Raw genomic sequence first — 27,082 nt, 5'->3', positions numbered from 1 at the left:
CACGCAGCGTAGCAAAAGCGTTTTAAACTCCGACAGCGTAAAACAATAAATTGGTGCTCACCGGGCGCTCGGGCGAAGGGAAGGAAAGCGGTCGCTGTCAGCAATTGCCTTCCCCCCTCCTCCTGCTCCACCTCTACCTCCCCCTCCTCCGCCACCCGACCCCTCCCTCTTTGATATAAGAAAAAATGGCAGCTGCTGGTAGCGGCTGAATCAGGCTTAGTTATAAGACGCAGGCGCAGCTCCCGTTCCTCTTTCTACCGAGAGGGGAAAATTACGCGGGGGGGTTCGGGTACCGAGCGTGCCACGCCGCGCGTTTCTTCCGCGCAGAATCCCCGGCTATTGGCCGATCACCGCGTCCCGATGGGCGGAGTCGAGCAGCCCCGAAAGGCGGGGCCTCCGTTCGATTCAAGGCCACGCCCCTCCGACCGGGACGCAGAGGACGCAGAGCGAAGGGAGGAGGCCCAACCAACGACCATCCTGCCGAAGTGAGGTCAGTCTACCAGGCACTAGGTCTGTTACGAGGAGCGTCCGCGCGTGCTTTTCACCGCTGATTCGGATTCCTGACCACCCGTCAAAAACCGGCCGCTGTTGAAACGTTCGCGTTCCGGGTTTAATACAAGCCGACGTCGTGTCCGTGCGGAGGATACTGGGAGCCCGCAGACGGAGTCGCTTCAACAGCGTTCAAAGGACGTTATTTATTTAACAGTGGTGACGGAGACTCGGTGGTTTGATTGTTCTTATCTGTATGTCGGCGCGATCATGTGCTCCTGAAGTATTGTGCCGAAAAACGTAATATGAATTTGTGCCCATATCGTTGTCTCGCATCGGTGCATACGACATGCAGCGTGACCATGTTTGACCGAGTGAGCGTGACCGTCGCCGTCGCAGCCGCAGCGCGTCTTCTCAAGGGATCCTTCCGTGCTCCTTCGGCGACCGACACTTGAGTCCTGGCGGAGCGTCTTAAGCGAGGGAACTGGAAGCAACGGGCCGTCTACAAGGGAGGGAATGTTGCTGGAGTCGCGTACCTTCGCCGGCTGCAGGAAGAGACACGGACTGACGGTCAGGACTGAGACCCGGGGCGGTGGCGCTGCAGAAGAGGAATCCTCCTGCTCGCGCCTCCTCGGTAAAATGCAGAGCGAGTCTACGACTACCACGGTTAATTCTGCTGGAATACCGCGGTGCAACCGAGACGACGGCGACGAGAGCTCGAGCCCTTCGCCCAACAGCAGCATACCTGGGCTGCTCAACAACCTCAGCAACAATTGCAACTCCAATCGGCCATGCGCCACGGACTTCAGCATAGCGGCCATCATGGCACGGAGAGATTCACGCAACCAGCAGCAGCAGCATCATCATAACCGGAACTCGCAGCAACAAGCCGTCGGTGGAGGAAAACTCCATCAACACGGTGAGTACGCGAGTTATTTCTACCAATTCGGATCGTTGACAGTTGGATCAAAGAGTTCGTTGTCGAAGCTTTACGTCCGATGTTCGCAGTCGGTTTTTAATTTTAATTAGGTACATTTTAGATCCTTTCCCGAGACAGTTTAAGAAATATGAAGCGAACATGGACGGTATTTCAAACATCCATCGAGAAGTGAGGGCTCCGTTGGGCACGGATTAGATATTCTGAAATTGTTTGGGTGCAACAATCGTCGTATGAGACAGAACAATAATACCCAGCTTCGACAAAAGTTGGCGAAAATTTTTACGCGGTTCAGGCAATTTTCCAAGACGGCAATATTTCGCTAGATCGCGATGGTGATAGACTGATTAAAATATTCAGTGATAGCAGGTCTCGCATTCTCTTTCTGCGCAGTCTCATTATACCGACATTACGTTACTCGAACAGCATAATTTTCAGGAGATGAATAAGATTAAGCGACCATTAACTGTGTAATTAATTGCACTCGAGTCGCAAAAAGATTTGTAATACCTCTTGTGAGTTCAATATTCAATTTGCAACGAATATAAGGATAGGTGAGCTCGAAATAAATCATCGGAGAAATGATCTCCACAAATTGAAGTGTTATAAATGAAAACTCACCATTCAATGTCACTGTTTCTTCGCTTTGATTTGCAAGAGTTGTCTAAACCGCTTTCAACCGACAACACTATCGATCTGAAACAAAAATTTGAGAATAAGTGATGTAAAAATGATCTAATTTCGAGAAGCGAAATACTCGTTGCTCGTTCAGATCATTTTTCTGAGGAAATGTAGATGGAAAAATTCATCTCGGAAGATTTGCAAACTATTCGTTTACGACGAAACTATAATATCAATGATTAATAACTTGAAATTGCAGAGTGAGCGTTAGATTTTTAATTTGAAAAAAATTGCAATAACGTATTAGATCCAAAATAATTGATGATCGGGATTATGCGGCGTTTAAAAATATTTTCTATTGTAAAGAAAAACCGGTTTAGATAAATTCCTATAATTTGATTTTAGTCACAGATTCCAAGCATTCGATTTACCAAATTTTTGTTTCGGTACTTTCGTGTTTAGAATGTGCACACGATACATCCTTAAAATCACCATGAAACTTCAGTCGAATGACTCGTACGACGCGAAGGAAATTTGAGTGCCTTCGAAATGTCCGACCTCGATTAAAATAATTGCAAGAAAATGAACTGCGGACAAAATACAACATCAATTAGCATCTACGTGTCCGATTTTCGCAAACCAGTGAAGTAAACGACCGAAACACAAACAAGCAATTCGCATCGATTCTGACACATAAATTTAACTGTTTCGATACTTGCGTGTTCGAGACTGCGCAAGAGTCGCCAGATCGTTATAAGAAGAAACAATTGTTGGATACTTGGGATTAAAACGGCAAGAAATTTGATGTTGATTGAATTACGCGCGGCAAGGAAGAGAAACTTACAATAAATGCTTCGCGTGTCCGAACCACAATTATTGAGGTATCGCAACTTTGGCAAGAATTCAGTTGGATTTTCCTTGGAACAGAGTAGATTTGACGTGGTAGTTTGCCAACGTCGGTGACCGCGAGGAAACGATTCCAGTCCTGCGTGATTCGACGCAGACGTTGCCGTCGAAACGCGGGACCAGGTGCGGACCATAAAGACATTTAAGCGATCGGGATGGCCGAGCGGTGGTAGGGCAAAGGGAGATATCTCGAGACGAGGGATCCGTGGGTGCCCGTAGGTGCTAACCAACAAGCTAGCAGCCGGCCTAACTACTGTTGGAATGAGCCCTATCTCCCCCGGCATCGAAAACCCACTGGTTCGTTGTTTACAAAACATAACAATTTACGCGGGGACCGAACACGCACGCAAAGCGACCATTAATTTATCACCGAGCTCGGCGATCCGTGCCTCGAAGACTGACTTTGGGCCCGCCAGAATCTTCTTCCTTCTTTTCCTCCGTCTTTCTCTTCCTTTCGACGTTGAGAACTTTCTGCAGTCAGGCTTCCTGCATCCTTGACTTTACCTACTGCATACATCCTGACAAAATTTGTGCATAGAATACACAGACGCTATGGAACACGTTTGCTTCGGTTCGCCGAGGTCTGAAGCATGTACAGTCTGGTCATAAAAGCCTCGCAACAATGGCTCAAAAAGTTAAGATGCAAGTTTAATCGAAATGAAAAAAACTCTTCGTGATCCGGGAAAAAATTTGTGAAAATTTCAAACCTGAACTTAATTTTAACCGTACGCATTTTCATAGATCAGTTTCGCACAGACTTTTGCAACCTTTGCTTTACCGACATTTTTTCTTATATTTTCTTGACCTGACTGTACATCCCATAATTCCTTAATAGAGCTGTGCCTCTGTTTGGTGTCGTCTCGGAGCTGATAGCCTTTAAACTTTTAATTTAAGGCCTGATGAGGCAAGATGCCGCTTAGCTCTTAATCATATACACCCGCAGTTTACACCCATACCACGTGGCTTCACTCATCGTACAAACCCTGCAGTCAGAACGCCGAATATTCCCAAGTCTATAAAACGTAACCAGGGTTGTTCGCGACGGCAAAAATCTCTGTCAAAATCAATGCGAATCATTTTGCGTCCTTATTTTTATTTCAGTTTATAATCGAATGTTTCCTTACGATTATAGTCAAGAAACCGAATGTGTGACTGAAAGTTATTCTTGCATTGCGCTCGGCTTTTTTTTCACAATGTGCGTGTGATTGAGGGGTAAAAATTAGACGTCCATTAAATTTCATCCACTTTACACAAGTAATTTGCTATCGAGAGAATTGAAAGAAAAAAAAAAAATTTTCGTCAAAAGTTGAGAAGGTACGACTAAAGTTAGCCAAGCTGAAATTAGTTTAAACAAACACCCAATTAGTATAACAAGTATTTTTAACCCCGCAATTTTTTAGTGTAAAAGCCGGTCTATTAGGCATTTTAGAGTAATCTACTTTGTGAATAGATATCGTTGATTACCAAAATGATGAAAGTAGCAGCACAAGTAATTTCGACGCTTATTAGAATTGTTGATGTATAAAAAAAAAAAAATAAGAAAAAAAAAAGAAAAACTTGACCCTGGAACTCCAACATTGGATCATTTGTATGTATGAGAAATATTTCAACAGTGAGTAAAATGGCTACATGTATTTGAGTCTTGCAGACAATCATGATTAAATAGCATTTTTTCGGCAAGGTAAAAATTTCGTCATTTATTTAAGAGTTCAAAGAAGACGCACATTATAACGTAGCCAAATAAGCGACCAGTGGGAACGATTCGTTGTTAGGGTTTACGGGTGCCATGCTGATAATTACGTTGAGATTTTACGGTCAAGATTTAGGGAGAATATGTTGAAATTTTGTTAGAAGATCAATGAAGCAATCAAAAAGTATTATAAGACTGTGTGTAATTTTTTTCATCCGTTGATTCACTATATACACCACATTTACTTTACTGATAATAATCACTTTTTGTTGTAATAACTGAAGTAATCAGTAAGAATGGTGAATTTTTATGGATAAATTATGGGCACTCATGAGATAACATGAACTTATAATAACAGCAAGATAATATTATATTAAAAGATATAATGTAATCTTTGATCGAATTGAGAGTTGCAGCCCGAAAACAAGAGTTTGACTCCGTGTAGTAGACTGAAGCAGTGAGAATGGAGGAGCAGTATGAAGAATAGGAAATATTTGTGGTACAATAATAGGAGATGAGGTATTCCGAGTTCTTTTATCAGGCGCATACTCTGTCAGAAAAATAAGAAGCGCTGGCTGAAAGACGTAAGTTTTGGTTCAGAGGTACTGAATGGAGCTGTTCAAATAGAGAAAAAATATGTAAAGTAATAGATTTTCACTAAAAAAAGCTTTAAGAATAAGTAAGTTATTACAGTTGCTTTTTCCATAAGCGAAAGATCAAAGTTATTGGTTCGGCATTTTAGGCTAGATCGATTTGGATGAAAGAAAAACACTTCAAGTTCAATATGAACCAAAAAATGGACTACATTGAAGTGGATCATTTATATATACTCAATCTGGGGGTATTTGCAGCTTGTAAGAGAATCGGTAAAAAAAAAATCGCTTCGAAAAAAAAAAAACAAATTTGCAAGGCTCTTTCATTTAGATGTTACTTATTGTTCGTAAATTATACGAGTATCTGAATAGTTCGATATTCTGTCGTGAAAAGCGTAACAACTATTTCGAGAGCAGTAGAGACGCAGTTTTTGAAACATTGCTTGCCGTACTGACAAAAAATAAATTTTATCATTAAAGAGGATTGAATTGAAAAAGTTCTTCACAAACATCTACCATAGATTATTTATTGTAGGTCAAACTCGAACAACTTTTTTAACAAATGTTTCGAAAACTTTTTGTCTTCCCTACCCTAGAAATAATTCCTGCATACCTACTCCGACGAAAAAGATGTTTTGAGAAACGACTTTTGAAACACTTTTACGTGAAGAAATTTACGCGATTATGGATGTAAATATCTCAGTTATATCAGAGTTTTTATCCGTAGTATTCCATAAGCCGGAGTTTCTCAAAAAAGTTTCTTAGAACATTTTTAGAGCATTTTGCCGCAGTAGGGTACGAGTAATTGTTAAATGGCGGGTTTCATTATTCAACCCACCGTTGGAAAAAATAGATTTTTTCCCCATTGTTAATCAAATTACACGTAATTCCTTCGCAAACGTTTGATAACATGGAAATACAAAATTGCAATAATAACGCGTTAAATAGACCAAGCAAAAACTATGCAGCACAAATGGCGCATCGAACAACGTCGCAATATATGACAAGATTTGGGAGCGTAATGATGCATGTTAATTCGCACCTTTATGAATTTTCGAAATTTATTAAACCATTATAAACAAAATATACACTAATTCTGAAAGGCCAACTCATTGAAAATCATTCTAAAATTGCCCAATAACAATGTTTTCTCCCGACGTATCGTTACGTTAACGTTACCAACTTCAGTCTCATGAAAATCGGTCACTGATTCACGCATGCGCAAACTCTCACGCACGTCGTCGCAAGCTTTCGACGCGATGCGAAAGATACGGGACAGTAACAAGATTCTCACCCCACGCAAGACCCCTGAGAGCTCAATAATCTGCAGTGAGGTAAACATAAGTTTATCGGTGAAACAAATTCTACCAGCAGAAAAACACGGAGAATGTCGCGAACTGGCAAGAAGCTTGGCGGCCAATGGCCGCTGATCTGTTGTCACTAGGTTGCTAAATTTCGTGATAACAATGGGAAGGAAACAATCGACAAGCCTCCCGAAGGGTCGCGAGGTACGATGCTTCGCTCATTTGAGCTATCAAACAAGAAATTAGTTAAAGATACTACTCACGGAGACACAGAGCGAGGATACGGCACGTTGAGTCAGGATGCTAACTGAAGAAAGAGACACGCAATCACAATGATCACACGATCACAACGGATTCTCACCGATAACTCTACAGAAGTAAGGCGCACGAACTTGACGACTCCTGCGACGCGTTACTTATGTTCCTGATGGGACCCGCGGCGCTCGCGTTCACTTGTTTCGTCGTGTTTCCGAGCCTCGTTGTAGGATGGCGCTGGTGGCGAGAAGGTTGAGCGTCGCTGCCGCGAGTACAATCTGGACATTGGCCATCGGATGAAGATGCGTAAAGTAGGCTACGGTCTGAATAGAGTAACAACCGCTACTGTCAGCAATCTCGTATCTTTCTTGCACTTTTTGGCACCGGTCTATCTTTGTTCTAGGGACTTTTCAGCCGTGACAATTTGTTCCGAAATCGTAAAAAGCCCGAGTAAGTTTGTCTCGTGTAACTTCACTTGTGTCCTGTAACAATCAGTTTCAGAAACTTGGAGATATTTGTGTGAATTCACTTGCAACATAAATTCCTGACAGTATGGCAGCTTTCTGAAAAAAAACTCTGAGGATATAAAAGACGTATAATTTAATTAACGCCAAAATACTGCTTGACCAGTGTAATTTCTAGTAACTGTATAGAAATATCTCAATTTGATTGCTGAAATTTCGGCAGATTTATGGAAAAAGTTTCGTAGCTTGTCAAAATTTCCGCAAACTTGTCATCATTTTAGTTTTACTGAAAATATTTTTCTACAATATGTGCAGGATTTTTTAGCTGCATTTAAAAAAAATTGATTTCTATTGTTTCCAAAATGTTTCCACTTTCGCTCAGAAGTCTATCTAGTTTTTCAAAACACGCCACCGACAGAAGACACACCAAAACACTATATTTCAATACATAAATCAATATTTTTTAGATGTGTGACGCACTGATAGAATTTGGTATATTATGTGGCGAGGGACGAAAGTCGGCGATTGCGACGAGTGTGAAGCTTGCGCCTGAATAAAGCGAGGACGGCAATTACACGAGTTGCGATCGCCAACTTTTGGCCCGAGTCACACACGATAGTTTTTATAATAAGTGAATGAAAAGTGGTGAGTTAGTTTTGTGGAACGTAAGTGGGCAATTTCTTCTCCCTACGGTCAAAAGTGAAGAAATTGTGGACTGCGGATGCGCGAACCTACCTTTACAACACACTGAGATGAAGTTGGTTACCTACTTTCTTTCCGCTAAACTGCTACGCGATCCCCCAATTTTTATGCACGTTTGATAAAAAATGAAATTGCTGAACGTGTGATGGCAGAACAGTATTTACGTTCACGTTTCGAATCGTACTAACCCTGTAACTGCATTTCATGCATGTTTCATGATACGAACTTACTTTGGGAAACTTGTTTATCTCGGATGCATATTGTTTGATGTTGACTTGCTTGGAAAATGTGGAAAAATTTAGGAGTTTGAACTCTCTACTGTATAATTCGGTTTTGGTCGTATCGATCATAGCCTTACACTTTTTTCGTGTGAAAAACGAATGGAGAACGGTTTAATTAGACAAGAATGAACGCAATATGCAGTTCTAATTCGTCTATTGACTTACTTACAAGAATGTTTTTATCTCTTTTACTTTACACAGTTCCTAACTGAATCTCATACAGCGAAAAACAAATTTATTTGCAAGGTTGGAATGTTTTGCTCTTGAACTGAATATGACTTCAATGCGAACTCTGATAAAATGGGTTGACTCTTGAGAAGACGTAAAAGAACCATAAGCGAACAGAAGCATATACATCTAAACGGATGTAGGTATATAATTGTCGTCCGTAATGACTGAAGTATTTTTAAATACTTGCTCTACCTTGACGTATAAATCTTGTAACGTACTACTTGCATTGAGTAAGTCACGAAGCATTAAGTGGCATGTAAATTTAGACGCCTTAATTAAGCCAATTAGATACATATTTCTATTACGGACGTACATATAAACACACACGCGTATCGTTATTTTTGTAGATTATCGTGAAATAGGATGTATGCACATATACCTAATGTATTGTATATTCCCGAACTGAGACAGATAATTATTTCCAATTAGTGGAACAGACGGTACTAAAATTCGAGCCCTATATTTTTCTCTTCACTTTTTGTAATGACGAATCGATGCATGATTAGAAAAATATCGAAAAAATATAGGATACAGCTATCGTCCGTTACACTAGTTTCATTTTTCAGTTCAAATATCGAAGAAACGAAACACGTTCATTCGTTATAAAGTGTTCAGAAATTTTCCGGAAAATAACATGTGTAAATTGGTTTTCATATTTAGTGATCAAGTATCTGAAAGTAAAAATAATTTTCATTACTTTTCTTCACAAATTTTTAAACATTATCGAAAAAACTCTTGAAAATTGTTATTTTTCTGTTGCTTATCGAATCTTGGAATGGAAATTCTGACACTTCTAAAAATTATCTGGTAAATCTTTAGACAATACTCGAAAAGTATTGGGATTTCGAGGCCCTTTTAAAATACGCTGTAAATGTGTAGTATTTTTAATGGTGCGGTTTTCCGAGTTCTTTATTCGTAAGATATTTGAAGAAAATAGTCAAATCAATATGTTTCCACCAGAGTTACATGATTTATCGAAATATTAAAATTGAAAAGTGTGTGAACTTGTACCCAGAGAATTTAATTTACGTTGTTACTCCGTTCCTGCGTCTGTCTGTCGTCTGTCAACACTCAGACGTAGAGTTTCCGACCGTTTTGAATGAACAATATCTCCGACAGGTCGCGGAGCAAGAAAGCATCGGGAACAGAGCGCCGCCATTCTTATAAATAGCATCTTATTTCCTCTTTAAAGAATTCCTGTCGAGGCATGGCATCTGTGCTCTGACGCCACGACCACTTCAGAAGCAAAACGCATCAATTGAAATATCACCCTTGTCGTAGCTGTGTGCGAGCGTCTAGACGAACAGCGGAGTGTGTTTTGTCCTCCGTTAGTCGTAACTCCACGCTGACACATTTCAAATTTCTACAATCAGAGTCATTGTGAACAAGCGCTGGTAAAGCAGTCGCCTAATTTTTGCTCTTGGTGGTCAAAATTCAGTAAAACCGACAACGTGAATCGCTTTTTTCAGAAAGGGAACCGGGTGGCTCAGGCGTTTCAAGGGGAAGACCGCCGCCTTTGGATAATGTTGACACGGAGGAAGAACCGGAAAATGATGACGCCGGAAGCACGAGTGGCAAGGCTGCGTCACCCGCAAATCCTCTGCTCCAGGAGCGGTCGAATTGCGAAGAACTCAGGCACGTCGTTTGCCATTTGGAGACCAAGGAGCTCTGGGACAAGTTCAACAAGCTGGGTACGGAGATGATCATCACTAAAACGGGACGGTTCGTATATGAAATTTATGAATCTTAAGAATATTAGAATTCAGGTATGCAATAGACTCGAAAAGTGTTGACGTGAAAAATTTGAGAAACGAAGGTTTAGAATCAATAATTGAATCAAGTACTTACGAGTTTTTCGGAGAACTATCCCATTGCTGCGTAAAAGAAGAATTGAAGACTGCAAATTCAGATCTAAATAGTTCATTGATTATCAATCAGAAATGAGTTATACTGTCGAGCACACATTCACCCATACCAAATTCGTATAGTTTATTCAAATTCAATAAATATTAGCTCAGTTTTGTTGAAATTGGGTAAGTTTTAGATCATAAACCATTTTGCAAACAAAATAAGTTGCGATGATCAAATTAGAGTACCGATTGCCTGTCTGAAAAAAATGGAATAGTATATTGCTGCCTAAAAAGTTGTTGATAGCTGAGTTCTAGGATTGCAAATCCGTTCGGTTTTTCCCACATATACTGCGGAAACATTGTTATGACCTAATTCAACTTTATTAACCTCAGTCGCACTTGTTCAGTTCTTATTTAAAATTTTTGTCGTTAATAAATAGGCGAATTTTTCTCACAGTGTATTAATGATAATGATAGTTAAAATGATAACAACAACAACAGCAACGATAAGAATATAAATAATGTTAATAATAGTAATGATAATAGTAACCACTGCCGTCAAATCCGAAAGGGTATGTCCCCATGACGTATTGCCAGCTTATGGGGGGCAAGCGAAGAACGATCAGTAACCATCATTACGCGGAGGACTAGTAAAATAGCGAATTCACTGAAACCTGTTAAATTCCAATAATAAACCGAACAGTCGATAAATTCGACAATCATTTTTGAAAGACGAGTCGCTTAATGAAAATCGCAACCTAAGATCGAGACGACATTAAACAGCATGTCGCCAGTTCAAGTTGCTTATACCAAACCCCGTAAGAATTTGTCTTCTCGACGTTTTCCTAGCTGCCGGTCTTGTCCGGTAGCCAGATTAGATTTCCCTCGAAGTTGATGGTAGCCAAGAGATACGGATTTACGTCCGTGTGATCGCGGTGCATCTTCGAAGGTGCGAAGGAGTACCGTACCATTCATCCAAGGAGTATAAATAACCGAGGACAAGAGCCATCGGTCAGCTCGAGCGCCGATCGCGGGTTACGCGTTATTTGATCAAAGAATCGAGAGTCGGGTAAAGCCGTATCTGCATGTGTTTAAAAGGTAGAAACGGATGGTGCTGCTCACCGCGGTAGCGGCGCGAACCTCGACTTAGCGCATCGCTGCGCCACCCTTTAACCGTGGTCCGAGAATCCAAGAGGGGAACATTAATACAACGTCGCGCCCCCTGCTGGGCGCGCACTAAACCAACCACGGGGACACCCGCCGATCTTATCTCGACTTCGATCTCGCGACCGGTGCATCGTCGTCTCCGAGTCGAGTAGGCGACTCGGTATGCATTCATCCCGGTCGAGCCTCGGGGTCGTGAGTAATGCTTTTATTTATCAACCCGTCCTTTGTTAATGAATTGAGCGTGCCGCAGGCGTTGGGCTGAGGGGTTGCTGCAGGTACCTAGTATCCTATCTCTTCCCACGTGGGAAACCCGGGACTTTGTAACACAGGAAGACAGGTTTTCGATGGGGAGAATTGGGAGGGAGTTGAGGAAGAAGGAAGCGAGCAGGCGCGCAACGGCGAACCGGAGACAAAGGAAAACCGACTGATGGGGCGGGACACGTAAGTTGACGGGTGAAGGGAGCGACGACCAGCGTCGCGACGCGGATCTAATTACCAAGGCGCTGGCGGACGACGCGCTGCGGAACTGCTCGCGTTTCCCCCTCGCGGGGGATCAACGCTTGGTGAGCGCTAGGGCGTGGAGACCGTGCGGCGGGCAATTAGGTACCCACCCGTCGCCGTAGACGCCCGTTCTTACCCTAGGATTTTCTTCCTCCATTTCCCTCCATTTTACAACAATTAAGTGGAGGGGAAACTTCGGTGCATCCTTCAAAGTCCCAAAGGCTGTGATTTATTTTTCAAATTTGTTAATATAATTTATATCGAATATCGTAAACGAGAGATTATTCGAAATGCTTATCTGCAGCTCTGCTGCAGGTGAAAAGATATTCCGTTCCTGTTACGCGAACAATCGTGATGAGAATTATTGGAGTTTGAAATTTTTTTTTAAAAACGAAGTCTACGCCAAGTCGGGTCTAAGCGCGGATTCCTCTTGCAAAAGCAAACAACCTCCCTGTGTTGAAATCTATCCAGTTTTCTTGAATTCCGGGGGAAGTGCAGAAATACCGAATGAAGTATTGAAGCATGTTGATCGGGTCGCATACTTAATTATAAAAGTAACTTTTAGCCCAATATTTTACTCTTTATCAATTTAATATCGCGAAACTGAATTGTAACCGTTTGCGCGAAGTTGTCTGTCTCTTTATAATCGCAGAATTCAGTTAAAACGGAGGTTCAAACGATCAACTGATTACGCTATATTGCTCTGGTCATACAAGCATTAAACAATAAATTTAGAAATACCAATCGAAAAGTTGAACAAAAACTTTAGATAGTTGAACGTAAACTGAGCTTATCGCTGATAACGAGATACTACAGTGTGCGAATATTTGTGATTGACAATATAGTTATAATGAAGTTACAGGATACGAACAGTTTTCAAACGACAGGCCCGCAATGATTGGAATAAAAGTTAGACCATGATGCTTGCGAACAGCGTCCAAGATGGACGCTGCGTTTTTATTCCTCGAATGTGAAAAAAGGAAAAATCGCAATGGTAACGCCTGCCTCGTTTAACTCTTCGCAGGCGAATGTTCCCGACTTGTCGGGTGTCCTTTAGTGGCCTGAGGGCGGAGGGTCGCTATGCAGTACTGATGGACATCGTCCCCGTGGACAACAAGAGGTATCGATACGCCTACCACAGGAGTTCCTGGCTCGTAGCCGGAAAAGCTGATCCACCCGCGCCTGCCCGTCTCTACCTTCACCCCGACTCTCCCTTTACCGGGGAACAGCTGCGCAAGCAGGTCGTCTCCTTCGAGAAGGTCAAGCTGACCAACAACGATTTGGATAAGCTCGGACACGTGAGTCTTCATCGCTGTTATTATTATTACGCTTCCTTTTTTCCATTCGTTCACCGCAATTCTCCACATCTATGGACATCTAATCGCTGTTACAATCTAATTGCTCATGTGTCGAGCAATTTTTCTACTAAAGTTCATTCGATGTTTCGATAAAACTCACTAGTCGTTTCAAACAGAATGCGCTACTACCGTTTTTCCCCTCTAATTTCTTGTTACCATCACAATGATTTAGTTCGGGTAATTAGTGAAGAGTGATGAATGGATGGGCATCCGTCAACTTTTCAACCCGAATTGATCTGATATGTCAAGGAGATATTTTAGCTAAATAAAAAAAATAAAAAATGTGTTGCCACTTTTCATCTCATAATTTCTTGTGACTGTTGCAATGATTTAGATCAATTAATTCAAAGTGACGGATGCATCGATAGGCCGAAGTGAGAAAGCTCAGCAACAGCGAAAGCCACCAAGTTAAAATGGTTCGTTTGAATTTCAGCTTGTGCTTAATTCGATGCACAAATATCAGCCCCGCATTCACCTTGTGATACGTCCCGACTCCGGCGCTGGAGGACCGATTTTGGATCTCGAGCAGGAACCTTACAAAACGTTCGTCTTCCCGGAGGCCATTTTTACAGCCGTAACCGCCTACCAAAATCAACTTGTAAGTCGCTTAGTTCTATCTTTCTACTTGCCGAGGGAGAGGCACGGAAACATTTGTAATTGAGTCGCGTTTTTGTCTAAACGGAAAAAAAAAAAAATAAAGGAAATGCAACAGTGTTTATAGTTAGGGAGAAATGCAAACAGCCAAACGGGATCTTAAATTACAAGTAGCGGGTGTTTTCGGTAAATTGACGTCTGCGGTAAAGCTTCAAATCCTGAAAAACAGAAAACAAATCGTACTTGCTTAGGTACGTCGGAGGAAAGAAGAGTCAAACCCCTCGGAGGAACATACATATTGTCAGCTGAGTCGAGGAATGGTTAAATTTTGCTGTGACAGAGTGTCAAAACTTACGCCCCAGGCTTACTTGTGATCCTAAATCTCGCCGCGATGGTTACAGTGGCGCAAACAACCAAGATTTGGTTTCAAATACCTCCGCTGATGGAATGAGCAGCGAAAACTTCCGCTGTGCGTTTCACGCTGTTCTTGCAAATACACGTTAGATTGGCCGGGATCATATAATGTGGAATTCCTCGACAAATTTACCTTCACTGAAGCTTTACGATCGCGTTGTTTATACACATACGTTTGGATTAAACGCGATGGAAAAGTTTCTTCGCCTCAGACGTCTTGCGCTGCTGCACCGTTAAGCGGAAGATTAAGACTGATAAATGAACCTGGAATTCGAACGAAACTTTAAGAAGTAGGCTGGATATTAATTATCCGTGCACTTACGCCATCGCGTAAGTCTTATTATGAGTAGTTAGTACTCGCTATCGTCGACTTCCGTTATTGATTATTCGATAGTCATTCTCAAATTAGGTTCATGCCCAATGCATCTGTACAGTATTTCAAGATCCGCCGAAGTTCGAATCAAATATTACCCGAATATAAGCTATCCATAAAGTTTTTGTTCGCAGAGTGATGGTTACTTGATCTATTATATAGATGATCAAAATGACCGTTATTGAACTAGTTCATATTCGAAAATAATGAACATTCGACTACTGTGCAATTCTTGACATTAATTTGAGGTTATGCCAAGTTCTTCAATAGATCATCACTTCATCAATGGTCGAAAACATTTTTGTAGAAAATTTTTACAGATTTCACAAATTTTGAATGTTTTTCATTATATTCAGCCTATCCCCACGTAACTTATCCCATCTAACAATTTCACAGACTCCATGTATAGGTTTTGTAAAAAGTTTACAAACATTTGCACAGATTTGAGATAAAATACAAAATTTTTTAAAGTTTCACAACTTTTTTCAAAATGTCTTTTTATAAAAATGTTCACACAGTGCCGGTAAAAATACTTTTACCCTCCGTCGACCCGGTTGATTGACTTTCGAAAAAATTTTGTGCAATGTAATTTCAATGAATTTTTCTCAAAACACACCTCAATTTGTGATTTCTTGATTGAAGTTATCCGACATTGTCTAAAAAAAAAGTGTACGAGATATTTAAAAGTATTCGAATATGATTAACCCTTTGAAAACACGCCTATTTTTTGAATCATGCAAAATTGCTGGGTCAAAATGACCCGCCTGTTCCACTTTTCATGTCATACCATTTAAAACGTACGAGTCCGATCTACCTGAAAAAATCCATGGGTATAATTTCATTATCATAGAATATGACAAGTCACAAGTAAGAAAAAAAAAGTATATGTAAAAAGAGAAATTTTTCACGAATTACTGTTTCAGGAGAAAAACATGGGCCAGAATGACCCGGTACGGTCTCGATGGGTTAATTGGAAATAAGTAGAGTTTACAATAAAGTCGCTGGCATTTTCGAAATACTTGTTTAAAAATAGTAGGAAACGTTTTGTGCCCGAAGGATCAAGGCGTATGACTTTACGAGCTTAGGTATAGAGGCTCGAAGGCAAGACCGAATTCCGGGAATCCCAGCGGAAACGCACCTGCGAAAAACGAGCCCACGCGTCGCGGTCAGCTCTTATAACAACGAGCCGGGTTGTGAGCACGTAGGATATTGTAGGTTTACCGAGGGCTGCGGATCTGCATTATCGTATTTCACGGGCGTCGTTTAGAGCGCGCGTGTGGTCCAAGCAGCCGCCGACGTCGCCGACGCATTCTCGGCCGTCGCGGCGCTCCCGCCGCTTTCTCCGCGTTCCCCGTTCCGGAGTTTCCTTCCACCGTTAGGTTAGGATCGCCCGCTTTGAGACCTCCGCGCTCGCCGTCCGCACGCGACGTCTCGCGATCACCGGAATCTGGTGCACCTCTGATCTCGTCGAAGTGACAATAGACGAACGGACGGCATTCCTTATTCCTCCGCTCCGCTGACTTTCCGCAGTGACGCAACGTTGACTCGTAAGAGCTCTCCATGCTGCACTTCGCTTCGCGAGCTTCGCGAGCTTCGCGAGCTTCACGAGAGAGAGAGAGAGAAAGAGAGAGAGCGGCGCGTGTGCGAGCGGGTGGTCCAGCTACCGTCTTCTCCGGCGTCCCAGCCGCGACGACTCGGCCCAACTGTTGATGACGATGATGAGGTGCGAAGAGATTGCTCCGGCAATTACCTACGCGCAGTTCTTCGTTCATCACTCCGAATTCTTTCGACCACGTCACGTCGAGATGTATCAGATTCGTTCCTTCCTGGCAGCCTCCGACTCTTCGAGACGTCTTCCCGGATCTCGTTATCCTCTCTACTGTCACCTACTGTACCGTTTCTCCTGTTTTCACAAATTCTCTCGTCACACCTAAGTTTCTTTTCTTTTTTTCTTTTTGCGACACACTCCCTGTTCGGTACGGCGTGAATATTGCAACAAACAAACTCATTTCCGATCTTAGTCTTCGTCGATTTTAAAGCAGTAGTGATTATTCTTCGTCATCAGCTGTTTCACGTTCAACCTCTTCTCTATACCTTATTGAATTATATTCCATTTGCACGGTTCCGTCATCGTTCCTAGAGATTCATAACTTTATTTTACGGAGGTTCTATCTTGCCTTATTTCCCCCTATCACATCGGTATTGTTTTGTTTCGAGTTTATCTAAAACTTCAAACACGGTACACGAATCGTGAGTAATTGAATCAAGTTACCGAAAAACTTGCTTTCGACAAGTTTACCGAGATTTCCTGGAGGTGAAAACTCGTCAGTTTACAGGTTATATAGTTCTGCTGATTTCTAAATAAGCACAGTCTATTTTTATTATACCCTTGCCACGTGTTGTGCTCGCATGTGTATAATGTAAGACTGATTCACGAATCTGTTTAGCTAATCGTGCGTTGACTAACATCATAAAACGAAATGACTAAGTCTCCATTCCACCTAAAATCTAGTTTTTAAGACTCCTGAAGCGACAACCCTTTGGGCGAATTTTTGTCCAACACTTTTGCGATTGCTCAATTCTTTCCGTAAAATCTTGCTTAACCATGCGAAGAAGATATATCGTCAGTGTCATACTGTATGTGCGGATGTTTCACTAGAAATTCATTGCACGCAATCGGGTTTTCAAAATATATGAATACATTTTACTATTTGAAAACTTATTTCAACAAAATAAAGGTGTAACTGCTTGTACGAAGTTTCCTTCCACATTATACTTTTACGATTCAACTGAAACAATCAGCTGATCTACAAATGCGACGCCATATTGCTTCAAATCAGCCATATTACTTTCGATCCCAGTTACAGCGCATCGAGAATTCATTACACTATTTCTAAATAAGGGATACAAAAAAGAGGTGACTTGTTTAAGTAAACTTTGTTGAGCTTAACTTTTGATTTGTGCAAATTTTGAAAACGTTGCACCGGCGCTGTGGAAAAATTTGGTATCTCATCCGAAGACCGTACCAAAGCTTTTACTAGAACACGTAGAACCTGTTAAATTGTATCAAACAATGCTTGACGGAAGTTGACGAGAGCTCTCCGGCGTCCGTCACTTCCCGAGGTCCCAAACTGCATCACGTTTAACCGATGCGTCGTGTTAGTTTTTAACTTGCCGGTTCGTATATTTCCTCGTCTAACCCTCGGACTTCTTTGCGGTAGGCTGGGATCGGTGGTTCCTGTCCCCTCCCTCGACTCTTCGCTCTCGTCTCCGTTTAACAGGATTTTTTTATTTTTATTTTTTTTTCCCCCCCCTGCTTTTTCTCCACCGACTTCCCGTAGCTGCTGGCAAGTCGCATCACGCTGCGCCGGTCGCGCCGAAGTCATTTCACTTTTTGCCCCCCATCTCCGACTTCACTTCTCGACGTTCTCGTAATGACCTTACGAGCGTTTCGCATCCAACGTCCTTCTCACTCACACGTCATAATTCATAACTTAACTGCCTCGCTTTCCCCTTGAATTCCCCTCGATCCCTAGCGCATGACTATTTGTCTCTCTTTCTCCGACCATTCTTCAGAGACACACTGTCATCGGAGTGATGCGTTGCCACCGCATTCCAGAGTTATTCAAAATGACACGTACGTTGCTCGCAATCTAATCATCCATAAAAGAGAGACGAGTTTTCAAATCAATTTATACACCCGTTGGTTGGTATTCACGTTCGATTTAAACGACTGCCAGCGTTACGTCGGGTAACGGCTGTATTCAAAAATTTTCTCATTCGAGAGGTACTTAATTATTCCTGCCTCTTGAAATTATTTCTAAAGACTGCCAATATCTCTTCAACACCATTGAATGCTTCTTTTACTTGTTTGATTCTACGATGAGATTCGAATACACTTTTAAAATTTTTTCTAACTTAAAATTTCATCTGATCAGAATTCTGATTTGAATACCAACGGTAAATTAAGAAGATCGTAGGAGCATCGATCAATATTTATCCTCAAGTTACTCAGACTCTTAATTTTATTCAGAAGACATTTTCTTTACAACTCCAATAAAATACTTTTCCTCTGCATCACATTGGTATCGGTAAAAATATAATTTCTCACGATTGCACCAACGTAGATTTTTATCAGGAAAATAGCAACGCGTGCAGGTGGGAGATCGGCTGATTCTACCCGAAATTTTGGCATTTCAAGGCTTGTAATTTGATAAACTCCAAATTAAGTTGATTATCGCTTCGAGATAATAGCGTCGTCTGCTAATCGTGAAACAATCAATGCCTAGCCTCACCTAATTTCCAATGATAACCAAGCTGGTTGAAATCGGTAGTGTGGTTAAATTTCGGCGATATTAGCCTCCCCCCCCTGCCCCTCGCCCATCTTTTGCTTACACTTTACGCGGTACGTGGCGCGTGGGTGGGGGTCAAAGAAGGAGGCGATGGTTTTAGTGGCTGCAGGCGTCGCCGTCGGCGGCTGAGCGAAAGAAAACATAAATAATCGGGCTCAAATGAGACAGCAGCTCGAAGCCACACACGGCGGTATCAGCAGCGTCGGTGGCGTCGGCGACGGCAGCTCGGTCTCTCTCTCTCTCTCTCTCTCTCTCCCTCTCTCTCTCTTTCTCTCTTGCTTTGCGAGAGAGCCACGAAGAGAGACGGTCACCAAGTTACGGTATGGTATAATGACTCAGAGCGCTCCGCGCGAGACGCTTTTCAATGAGTGTATCTCTATTAAATATATAAATAGACACGCCTTTACCTACGTGCAAAGATTCAGACCCTCTCACCCTCTTTCTCTCTCTCTCTCTCTCTCTCTCTTTCTATCTCTCTCTCTTTCTCTTCCTCTTCCTCTTTCCCGACGGTCGCGTTACAACTCAATTTAACAAAAGTCGATCGCCGACCGAAGTTGGCCATCATTGTTGTCAACACCGCTGACGGTTAAGTTATGTTGATTAGTTTTATAGCCCATTTTTAATTTTTTTAATCAATCCACTTATATATGAATCTCAGATGTGTAAGAAAAAAATTAGTTATGTAATCCTTTGCGATGCATATCGGATGTTCTCGTTACTTTATTCATGAGCCAACCCGATTCGATTTTACTAAATAATAATAACAACAACAACTGAAAATCATTGTTGTAGTCGGCTTTGCTCAGAAATTTTTTATCCGCAAAAAAATCTGTGCTATACCCAAACTAAATATCAGGGTTCCTAAGGTTTTGTCCAAATGGCCATTGTTCTGAAGTTCTTAGAAGCTTGAAATTTATGCGAAAGAACTGTTGGGTAAAGTAGCACAACTATTTAGTACATAAATAACACCGGAAAGAATATGTAAGTCACGTGGTTAATCGCATATGTAAAAGCACTGCCAGTTTCGAAGTAAGAGATATCGGAAATCATTTCTTTTAACCACCATTCTATCGTGATGTCAGTGTTCAGTATATTTGAATGAAGGTGATGCTCCGGTCGATTTCGACGTTGACGTACACATCTCCACATATCCAACAAGTCCACGCAAATGCAAACGTGGAAAAACGCTTAACAAGCGATTATGTATGTAATTCTGAACAAAAACACTGTAATTAGATGTTTGGAGATGCGTATGTCAACATCGGAAACCACCAGGACACCACTTTAACCTCACTTTACTGTTCTGACCTACAAAATCTTAATTTTGATACATTGACATGCCGGAATCGTAAATAATTATATTACGCGAATGTCGCATTGAAAAGGCATTTCACAACCAGTTCTTGTGATTATCTACAGCTACATTTAATCATTTTTGTCAATAAATTTCACATATAAAGCAGATAATCGTTACCGATTTCCGAATCGGGGTTTTCGTAAATGTAATTGGTGAGAATTGTTTAAAAATTTTTCCCTCGGACAACTCAGTCCTTATTTCGTAAATCATTTGGACTTCACCGGTTGCACATTATATTTGACAAACAACATTTTGGGACTTGGTATGCACACCTAGAAAACAAATGTAATCGGTAAAGGGCAGCTTCAGGATACATTGAAGTGAATTTAGCGGAAATCAATTTATGCAAATCGTTGAATTTCCAAAAGTCGAGACTTCCGTTTTAGATTTGTACTTCGACCATGACGTACACCGTTTCCTGTGCATTTATATTTATACCTATATACTCGTATCAGCCTTGGAAATGCGAAAAAAATGTTAAAGTGTCGAGGATCAGGGAACGGGGAAGCGGTCCAGATGTTTGGCTAATGATGTCAACGGATTCGTTACTGTGTGTCCAGAAGAGGACCCGGACGAAAGAGTCTTATTACCCTGGCCTAAGGCTTCACTTGCCTTACTACGACCCGGCGAAAGCCGGGGCTGCACGTGGTGCTTGTGCCGCGCGAACACCCAGTCTAATTGGACCACCCACATGCTTCACTTCGCTATACCAACCTACTTCACTTCGGCATGCCATGCCCTTCTGGATTTTCGGTCTCTTTTTCTCTCTCCCCGCGTTGTAACGCCGTTCGTTTCTCTTGTTCGTGTTATTTTTCACCTAGGCACCTTACGCAACACGATTGAATACATGCAGCGATCTCATCAAGAGCTTGAGAGATTTTTTGAACGATGCCCATCTTTTTCTAATTATCACACAAGCACGACCGTGAATCTCATCATTTCTTGGCATTTGATAAGACTCCGTTTTTCCGTAGGAAGGTAAAGTGTAAAATTCGAATTGCTAAAATTGTCGACAAAACGGAATAGTGACAAATCAACTGAGCGAACTACATTCTACACTTACTCTATCCTGAGTAGTAGGATCGTTTCCAACCTTGGCAAATGATGGAGTTTGCAATTGTGTTTGTGTGGTGATTAAAAAAAGTTTGGAAAATCAACGAAATCTCAATAATTTTGTCGTTATAATATCCTAATGCATAAATGATTGTTAACCCTAGATATTTTTGTACTCATTCGTCAATTTTTTAAACTCTTCTTGGTGGGCACTGAAACTGGATCGTAAACCGTATGATTCCCAAGAATTTGAAAAGATTTCATCACCTTGGTAAATAAAAAAAGTTTAAACTACGGTTTTCCCAACCTGTCGGTGAAACATTGGAGTCCCACCATCCCTTTAGGGCGCGAAGCATCTTTACGGATAGTTAATACTGCTTACAGAGTAATAAAACCGATGAAACAACGCGAGGCTGTTGAAACCCACATCGACAGTAACTTCCCTGTCTGTTACATTTCGGGTTGAACCGAGCATTAACCGCTCGTTTATCAATCTACGAAGCAAACCAGGGGTATTGAACATTGCTGAATAGTTCAAAGAAAATGTATTTTTTTAACGACTCGACCAAATAAATAATTCGCTAACCGTTGGCGATGACGTTGCGTGACGGGAAATGGAAATCTACAAGAAACGTCAAGTTCGGTGGATCGCAGTGTATAATTCTAGCAAAGTCCGGCCAAGTTTCGAATCTTCTTAGAGGTAATTCGAACGTTTTAAATCCTGTCTTATGCCGATTAGCATCAAGTTCACTGTAAAATTTGTCCTTTGGCAGTGGATTCATTGACAGAGCTCAGATGGCTTCTGCAATAAACGACCACCGTGTCGGTGTATTTAAAACCTGTCGACATCTGGGTGCGTGCGAACAACACGCGGATCTTTTTTCAAGCAAAAGGATAAGCGTGGCTCGATCGCATCTGGGAGAAGCTTCTCTTTGTTTCGGTTAATCACAGGCGAGGGTTTTGGCACAAGGTTGTTTAAAATTAATAATTGTGAATGTTGGAGAAATTTGTTAGGAGTAAATTTTTATGGGACTATTAAATTACCCTTTTAAAATTAATTGTTACACAATCTCAGTAGAAAGTCGGGAGTCTCGATCAAATGAATTAAACTGGTGTTCAAAAACGATTCACTTTGATTTCAGATTACGAAACTGAAGATTGACAGCAATCCCTTCGCCAAAGGTTTCAGAGATTCTTCTCGACTAACCGAATTCGAGAGGTGAGTGTATAACATGATCCGAAGAATTTTCGTCACACTTTGGTTACAATGCGCCTTGCGAAAGCAAGTAATGAGCTCTCGTACCTTGCTGCATATTGAACATATTCATTATGAATTGCGCAAGTCGATTTCGTTCAATTTCAAACCGAGTGACACGCGAAAGTAATAACGGTGTCTGATTCGAAAAGTGTGAGCCTCGGTTGCTCGATTGTATAATCTGCATATTTATTCGGAAACGTGTACTTTACGAAAGAATTTAAATTCTTGAAGCACGCGCGTAAAAAAGAAAAACAGATTTTCACAATTAATCGTAATGCATGCAGCAATTCAACAACTGGTTATATAATTATGAAAAATATAACCAATTTTTTGCACAACGGATTTTCAGTTCTATTTTCATTCTAATTCCGTCACAATCGTGATTTATTCAGCAAATAGAATGCATTTTTATGAAACTGTACACAACAATGCAAATTTCTCGTTCGGAGTTTCTTTTGTCGTCAGGTTCGCAAGCTTGACGAAAGGAAGCTTGCGAGATTATCTTCAACTTCAAACCAATATATTATTTGTTGAACAATATTAGAATTTAACTAGTTATTGGAAATAGCGTCAATCCACTTGATAAAAAATTGCTGTTTCCCGCGAAATTGAATCAACCAGTCACAACTCGTCATAACTTCAAGCACTTACAAATGTGTACGAAACGAGCCAGGATCTAATTAGACGAAATTGGTTAGTCTGCTAGAGTAAGCGATAAAAAATTAGCGCACTCGCACTTCAGCCAACAATTTCTTGATATTGTTACGATAGAATCTATACTTTGGCAAAAAAAAAAAAACACTCGGAAACAGAAACATAGCTCAAATCGTATTTTCGGCTCTTGCCGGACTCTGATTTTTCCTCCCCCCGTTTCAAAACCCACCCATGAAATTCCACCGAAACCGTACCGACCATCGGGAAATCCCAAAGACGCTCCGACGACTTTTCGTCACACGTGCGTGCAATAAAACGAGAAAAAAAACAAAAAAAATCAACCATCCACGAGTGTTCACTTGAAAGGGGATGTTTCGTTTAAAATTGCAGAGAGACGATGGAGTCAATGCTGGCGGAGCAGCAATACCTGCGATCGCCGTTGCGGCTCTCCTACGAAATGGAGCAGCTCCAGGCGGCGGGAACCACGAGCAACCTAAGCCTCGAGGAGAAGGCCCTCCTGGCAGCTCGATCTCAGCTCTTCCTGCGGGCGGCGGCAGCCGCGGCGGTTGGGCCTTACACACCCCTTGTTAACCCAGCGTTGATGTACTCCGGTGTCGCCGCGGCAGCTTCCTCGAGTCACCACCACCACCAGCAGCAACAGCAGCAGCAGCAGCAACAGCAACAACAGCAGCAGCAGCTCTGGTGGGCCTCGTCGATCGGGCCCACTCTATTCGCGGCGGCGCATCATCACCATCAGCAACAGATCGCGGCCTCGAACGCGCAGCAACAGGCCGCAACTGGACCAGCGGCGCCCCGCCCACTTTACCCTTCCGCCCTGGCCTTGGCCCATCACCGTTTCTCTCCGTATCACACGGCTAACCCTGTCTCGGCAGTCACATCCTCCGCACCCTCGCCCTCGCCATCCAGGAGGGCTACACCCTCACCGACCGACAGTCTTTGCTGCGAAGCCCAGGACCTCTCGCCCTCCTAGTCCGACGCCGCCTTTCCTCTTCCTCTTACTCCGCGTAAATGTCATCGGTATTTTCAACCCCCTCGATCGCTAAGCCCGGTCTCCTCCTCACCGACCGCTCTGCCCCACCTCTGAGCATCCGTTTGGCCTCGATTCACACTGAAATGTTAATCGCTATGCGGTACGAGTGAAAATTTTTATCAATTTGACAGAATTTTGTCTGAGAGACAATTTTTTTTCGTTAGTACTCTCACGGTAATCAAACCCTGATACTAAATATCCACAAGAAAGAAGTTGAGGGTGCGAATTTACGCCCAAGTTGAGGGATTCTTTTTTTTTTTTTTTCGTCAGGGTAAGTGAAACAAACTCGTACGAATTATGAGAAATATTTTTGTTTTCGTCGTATTTGGTGACTTCGTAAATTATTTTTTGTGTGTATGCGAATGTTTTAAAACTCGCAGTGTTCGTGATAGTGTAGAATTTTCCTTGTGGGAATATTTCTATGTAAAAAATCGTCGAAGTTTAGGAAAAGTCGGAAGATATCAAAATTGTTACAACATTTAATTTTGGTGATTATTTCTTATCATTTATCGGTATTTCTCACCTGTGAAATTTGGTAATTTGAAATTTATTTGAAAAACTCGTCAAATTCTCGGAGACTCGTTGTCGGAAAAATTTTGTGAATTGCCGATATATTTGAAGAAAATCAAAAAACCGTCAATGTCTTCTGCGGTGAAAATTGAGAGCACTGTACGTGCTAATTTTTTTTTTTTTCAACATTTGTGAATACAGTGTAATTTTTTAGAGGAAGATTTTCAGTAAGGCATCATCATAGCAAGAAAATAATTCCATCACTTGAAATGATACCGAGTGCATGTTTCAGTGAACAGTAAGGTACGAAATTTTCCACTCGATGAAATTTGCTACCTACAGCAGATTTCAAAAAGCTGCCGCTTAGCTTCCTATCAAGAAAACGGAGATGTCGTTTAATAGAAAATACAAAACCTGGCAGTAAGTCTTGTCTTGTGAGATCACTGTTACAGCTGTTCGAGAACACTTCGATAAAGGCACGAGAGAAAGGTATTCTTGTAAATAAATTTCTGGAGGAAAACATTATAACTGTAACCTGGCTACCCTCGAAAGATGTACGACATTGTATCGAGTACTACTATGTAAATATCAACTATAGGTTATCCGCCTCTACTACTGTAATATAAGCTGTATATTTCGTATCATGACTTATTGTTATTGTTATTTATGTTTTAACGGCTATTCATTGCCATTGTTAAAAAAAGTACAGGATACGTTGTCTCCGTAGTTGATATTCATTGAAGATGAACCACAGGCGAGATATATCTAAATTTGTAAGAAAGAAACCTAAGAGTGCAGAAGTTAGAGAAACAGATCCCCAGAGTTCAGTTTTTAAAGATTATAATACATTTGGGAGTGATTAACCACTTTCACGGGATGTGTACTTTTATTTTTCAAAGATTGTCATAACGTCAGAGCCTCGGAAAACTATACACCGAAACGCGTATGCGCCAGCTTTTTTTCGTTTGCTGAAGCAGGTTGACCAACTTGGTCTGATTGGATCCCAGCTCGATTTGTCCGGATTTGTAAATGCTTGAGGTTAGGATGAATTGTAAGGTGGACTCATTGTGAGTTACGGAATAGTCTATTCAATTTCACAAGGAAATGAAATTTCGAAGTTGAGTGGATTAACGTGACGGACAATAAATAATCAAATCGTAGCAGGTATTCTTGATCAACCAAGGCAAGTTGGTTAATATTGAAATTTAAATATCTTAATCCAGTTTTTATCCGGTTGGCGAGCCTGACGAGCAGACGAAACTTGAAGCGTGATTTGGTCCGATCATCCAATGAAATCGAATTATTTGGCACATTCACATTAGGGTGTGCAGTTTCTTAAAATTGTCTCACCATTTGCACTTCCAGAAATATAATGTATTTTGTACTATTTTTACAATTACACCATAATAATATGATTATTACTGCTACCATGATTAGTATTAGCATATAGCGAACGTTAAATTGTTAATGCTTGTGTTGTGAGAACGCCTACCTATCACCGTGCAAGTTGTCCCTTGTAAATATACCCTATAATAAACTCTTGTACTGAATCGTTTCATCATCTTCACTTTCCACGTATCTTCACAATTTTCATTAATAATTATCCTTTCTATTGCTATATTCGAGTTCCCCCGGATTATACATGCCTAATAGTCCTCAGAGCCTCAAATGTGAAAATTTACGGAGAGTCCGTTGTTTCAGGTTTTGACCCACAAGAATTAAAGGTATGTCACGAAAGAATGGAATACGAGTAAGCTCTCTTAGCTTATACTCTTAGCAAAAAAAGTATCGTCTAACGACCTAAAAAATGATATCGAAAATTACGTAACTTTATCATTAGAACTAGAACTCCGATATCAATCAATTTACTGATTTAAGATTTATTATATCTCATTCTGGAACATTCAGCATTGAAAAACATACCTGCACTCATCTTGAACTAAGAACTTATTTCATCCGAAAATATATCACGATCATAACGTACCGCAAGCCTGCAATTCCAATACTCCATAATTTATTAATAGGCACTGTAGGTACTCACCAATTTTCTTTCGTTTTAGAAGTGCAGAATTTCAGACTGTAGAAGATTTAATTACTATTTCGATCAACTGTTTGCA

At 41.4% G+C, this 27,082-nt stretch overlaps 1 protein-coding gene and 1 long non-coding RNA gene across 2 annotated transcripts in view; one reads left to right on the top strand and one right to left on the bottom strand.

The window, feature by feature from the left end:
• Positions 1-6,904, bottom strand: part of LOC124211646 (uncharacterized) — a 63,533-nt gene extending 56,629 nt beyond the window's left edge. The window contains exons 1-2 of the long non-coding RNA XR_011176293.1: positions 6,804-6,904; positions 2,048-2,122 (exon numbers count right to left, since the gene is read on the bottom strand). This is a non-coding gene — a long non-coding RNA (uncharacterized lncRNA). The remainder of the gene's footprint in view (positions 1-2,047; positions 2,123-6,803) is intronic.
• Positions 511-26,510, top strand: LOC124211636 (T-box transcription factor TBX20). The gene is made up of 6 exons (XM_046610930.2): positions 511-1,408; positions 9,943-10,195; positions 13,016-13,289; positions 13,783-13,947; positions 22,635-22,711; positions 23,795-26,510. The coding sequence occupies exons 1-6, from the start codon at positions 1,006-1,008 to the stop codon at positions 24,393-24,395; spliced, it is 1,773 nt and encodes a 590-aa protein (XP_046466886.1). The 5' UTR covers positions 511-1,005; the 3' UTR covers positions 24,396-26,510.
• The last annotated feature ends 572 nt before the right edge of the window (positions 26,511-27,082 follow it).

This window comes from Neodiprion pinetum, chromosome 2, assembly GCF_021155775.2.
Source record: "Neodiprion pinetum isolate iyNeoPine1 chromosome 2, iyNeoPine1.2, whole genome shotgun sequence".
Lineage (NCBI taxonomy): Eukaryota > Metazoa > Arthropoda > Insecta > Hymenoptera > Diprionidae > Neodiprion > Neodiprion pinetum.
Note: the sequence above shows the minus strand (reverse complement) of the source record. Positions and strands in the feature narration are given on the sequence as shown.

What these genes read in the sequence shown, in the direction of transcription:
- LOC124211636 (XM_046610930.2), top strand. Translation starts at nt 1,006, where the DNA reads ATGTTGCTGGAGTCGCGTACCTTCGCCGGCTGCAGGAAGAGACACGGA. An exon ending in AGGAAAACTCCATCAACACG is followed by an intron (nt 1,409 to 9,942) that starts GTGAGTACGCGA and finishes CGCTTTTTTCAG; the next exon opens with AAAGGGAACCGGGTGGCTCA. An exon ending in ATTTGGATAAGCTCGGACAC is followed by an intron (nt 13,290 to 13,782) that starts GTGAGTCTTCAT and finishes TTTGAATTTCAG; the next exon opens with CTTGTGCTTAATTCGATGCA.